This window comes from Peromyscus californicus, unplaced genomic scaffold (assembly GCF_007827085.1).
Source record: "Peromyscus californicus insignis strain IS unplaced genomic scaffold, ASM782708v3 Scaffold_10__1_contigs__length_136768540, whole genome shotgun sequence".
NCBI lineage: Eukaryota > Metazoa > Chordata > Mammalia > Rodentia > Cricetidae > Peromyscus > Peromyscus californicus.
Window position 1 is genome coordinate 116,044,643 of NW_026294391.1, and position 2,377 is coordinate 116,047,019.

At 43.1% G+C, this 2,377-nt stretch overlaps 1 protein-coding gene across 1 annotated transcript; it reads left to right on the forward strand.

Moving 5' to 3' along the window:
- The first annotated feature begins 1,356 nt into the window (after positions 1-1,356).
- LOC128117712 (embryonic testis differentiation protein homolog C-like) lies at positions 1,357-1,641 on the forward strand. The gene has a single exon (XM_052749939.1). It carries the CDS (start codon positions 1,357-1,359, stop codon positions 1,639-1,641), a length of 285 nt encoding a protein of 94 aa, XP_052605899.1.
- The last annotated feature ends 736 nt before the right edge of the window (positions 1,642-2,377 follow it).

The following is a 2,377-nucleotide window of genomic DNA, read 5'->3' on the forward strand; positions in this document are numbered from 1 at the left end:
CATAACACAAGGAACTGTGTTAAAGGGTCACAGCTTTAGAAAGGTTGAGAACCACTCTTTTAAAGAAAGCCTAGAGCTGGGCTAGTGGCGGCACATATCTTTAGTCCCAACACTCAGGAGGCAGAGGCAGGCAGATCTCTGTGAGTTCAAGGCCAGCCTGGGCTACAGAGTGAGTTCCAAGACAGCCAGGGTTGTTATACAGAGAAACCCTGTTTTGGGGGGGGGGGGGGGGAGAGCTGAGACACATCTGTGGACCAGCCTGCCTCAGTCCTGTCTTACTGTGTCTCAAATCTCTGCCTTCAAAGAACCTTGATAGCATTTCAACACCATTGGCAAAATCGGTCTGGACACAATTTTTCAGGCTTGTATTAGAAATACACATGAAAATAACATATATAGACCGACAACAGATACTGCCTCTTATCTCCTTTCCTGCCCCATGTATTTTTCGTTCTAATAGCTAAAGAACTGGCAGCATGGGAATGCTGTAAATTATTTCAGACCCTGTTTTCTGTATTTATGTGGATTTAACTTATCTTGGCTAAAATGTAATGGTAATTGTACATATTTATAGTTTGGTATTTCCGTGCATGTATATAGAGGGTGTACTGATCAAGTCAGATCAATAACTTTTTTATTTTGTCTTTGTTTCTCTGCCTTCTGAGTGCTGGGATAAAAGGCGTGCACTACCACCACCTGGCCGTGAATATAATTTTTCAACGGCACATATTTGTTTCACATTTAAAATAGATTATCATTTTTTTCCTGTAAAAGCTCCATTCTGCGAAAGAATGTGTTCCAAACCCCCAGTGGGTATCCGATAGACCCACTATACTATGCCTTTTCCTGCATGTCCTGCAGCATTGCTGTGTAGTCCTGGAGTAAATCTGTCTTTCCATGTTTATGTCCTGGCACATCTTTTGCATTATTGCTTTTATGTTTGGGGGGCATTACTAACAAAAAATAGGGTAACTTGGACACAAGTTACAGATGCTACAGAAGTGAACATACACAGCTGGATATGTTGAACACAGAGATGATTCATGCACTTCCCAGGCAGGACAGTGGGAAATGGCATGAGATTCCACCATGCCACTTCCCAAAGGAACGTGATTTAAAACTTAGAAACTGTTTCATTTCCGGAATTTCTCACTTACTATTTTCAGATCATGATTGACCCCTGGTAACTGAAGCTGTGGAGATTGAAACTATAGATGAGTTAGGATTCCCGTATGGACAGTAATATGGGGGAGTAAGGAGGTGATGTGAAAACGAGAATCTCTGGGGCCACTCGGTTATTTGGATTTCATTGTCTTTTAGAGGCATTCTCAGTTGTGCTGTCTCCTTGAGACTGTCATGGATAAAGGACAACCTGAGACCATTCCCAGCCCACCGAGAGTGAACACCAGGAGGAAGACAGACGAATACTTAAAGCCTAGCCAAGGCACCAAAAATGTGCTGAGCTTTTTACTGGGCAGACAGCTGGGGAGGCAAAAGAGTGATTCAGATCTGTCCAAGTGGCTGTGGATGCTGACACGAGCCACGCCAGGGTGGAAGTGGCCTTTACCCAAACACCACATTACTTACATGCTTATGCCTACCCCAAATCCTGGGAAGCCCTCCAGAAAGAGTGGGAAATAAAACTTATCCTTAGTTCTGGTGTTGAATACAAGTTGTATTTTCACTTCTTTTGGTTTGTGTGTCTTTTTTTTACTCAACGTTTACTAAAATATTTTACTAAATATTTTGTTTAAGACTCATCTCTGTCTAGAATGTGTTTGGAACGAATGCATTCCCCAGTTCCTGTCCTCCAAGTTCTCCCCTAGCCCCTCCGCACTTTTCTCTCCTCCCAGCTTCAGGTGCTTTGTGCAGTTTAATACCCACTGAGTCCATTTGGCGCTGCTGATTCCGTATGTTTTCATCTGACTTTCTCCAGTTATGCTGGACAGAGCAGTCCATCCATCCTGACAGTCCACGTAGAAGCTCTCAGACTCAAGGTGGTGAGAGATTGTGCTGCATATCATGTCTCTTTTGCTGTTAAATATGTGTCTATGCATATCTGCAGCATTTGGCCATTCAGTAGCAAAGACTCTTTTCCCTAAGTCATTTGTGGACTGACATCCATTACGTTCCTCTGGAAAGCCTGTCTGTCTTCTCTACTGAAAAGGAGTTCTTGAGAGCAAAGCAGAGTCGATGGGAGGTTCTGAATACCTTATTATGGTGCTCGTGAGGACATGACTTCGAAACTACAGCACTGTCTTGGTCAGTTCTCTTTCATACAAAATAGCGCACAGTACCTTTTGTATCAGAAATGCTATACCTAGAGAACCTTGTTAAAGCCTTTTCTCTTTTCCAAGAAGTGAAACCCCCAGGTGTC

What these genes read in the sequence shown, in the direction of transcription:
- LOC128117712 (XM_052749939.1), top strand. Translation starts at nt 1,357, where the DNA reads ATGGATAAAGGACAACCTGAGACCATTCCCAGCCCACCGAGAGTGAAC.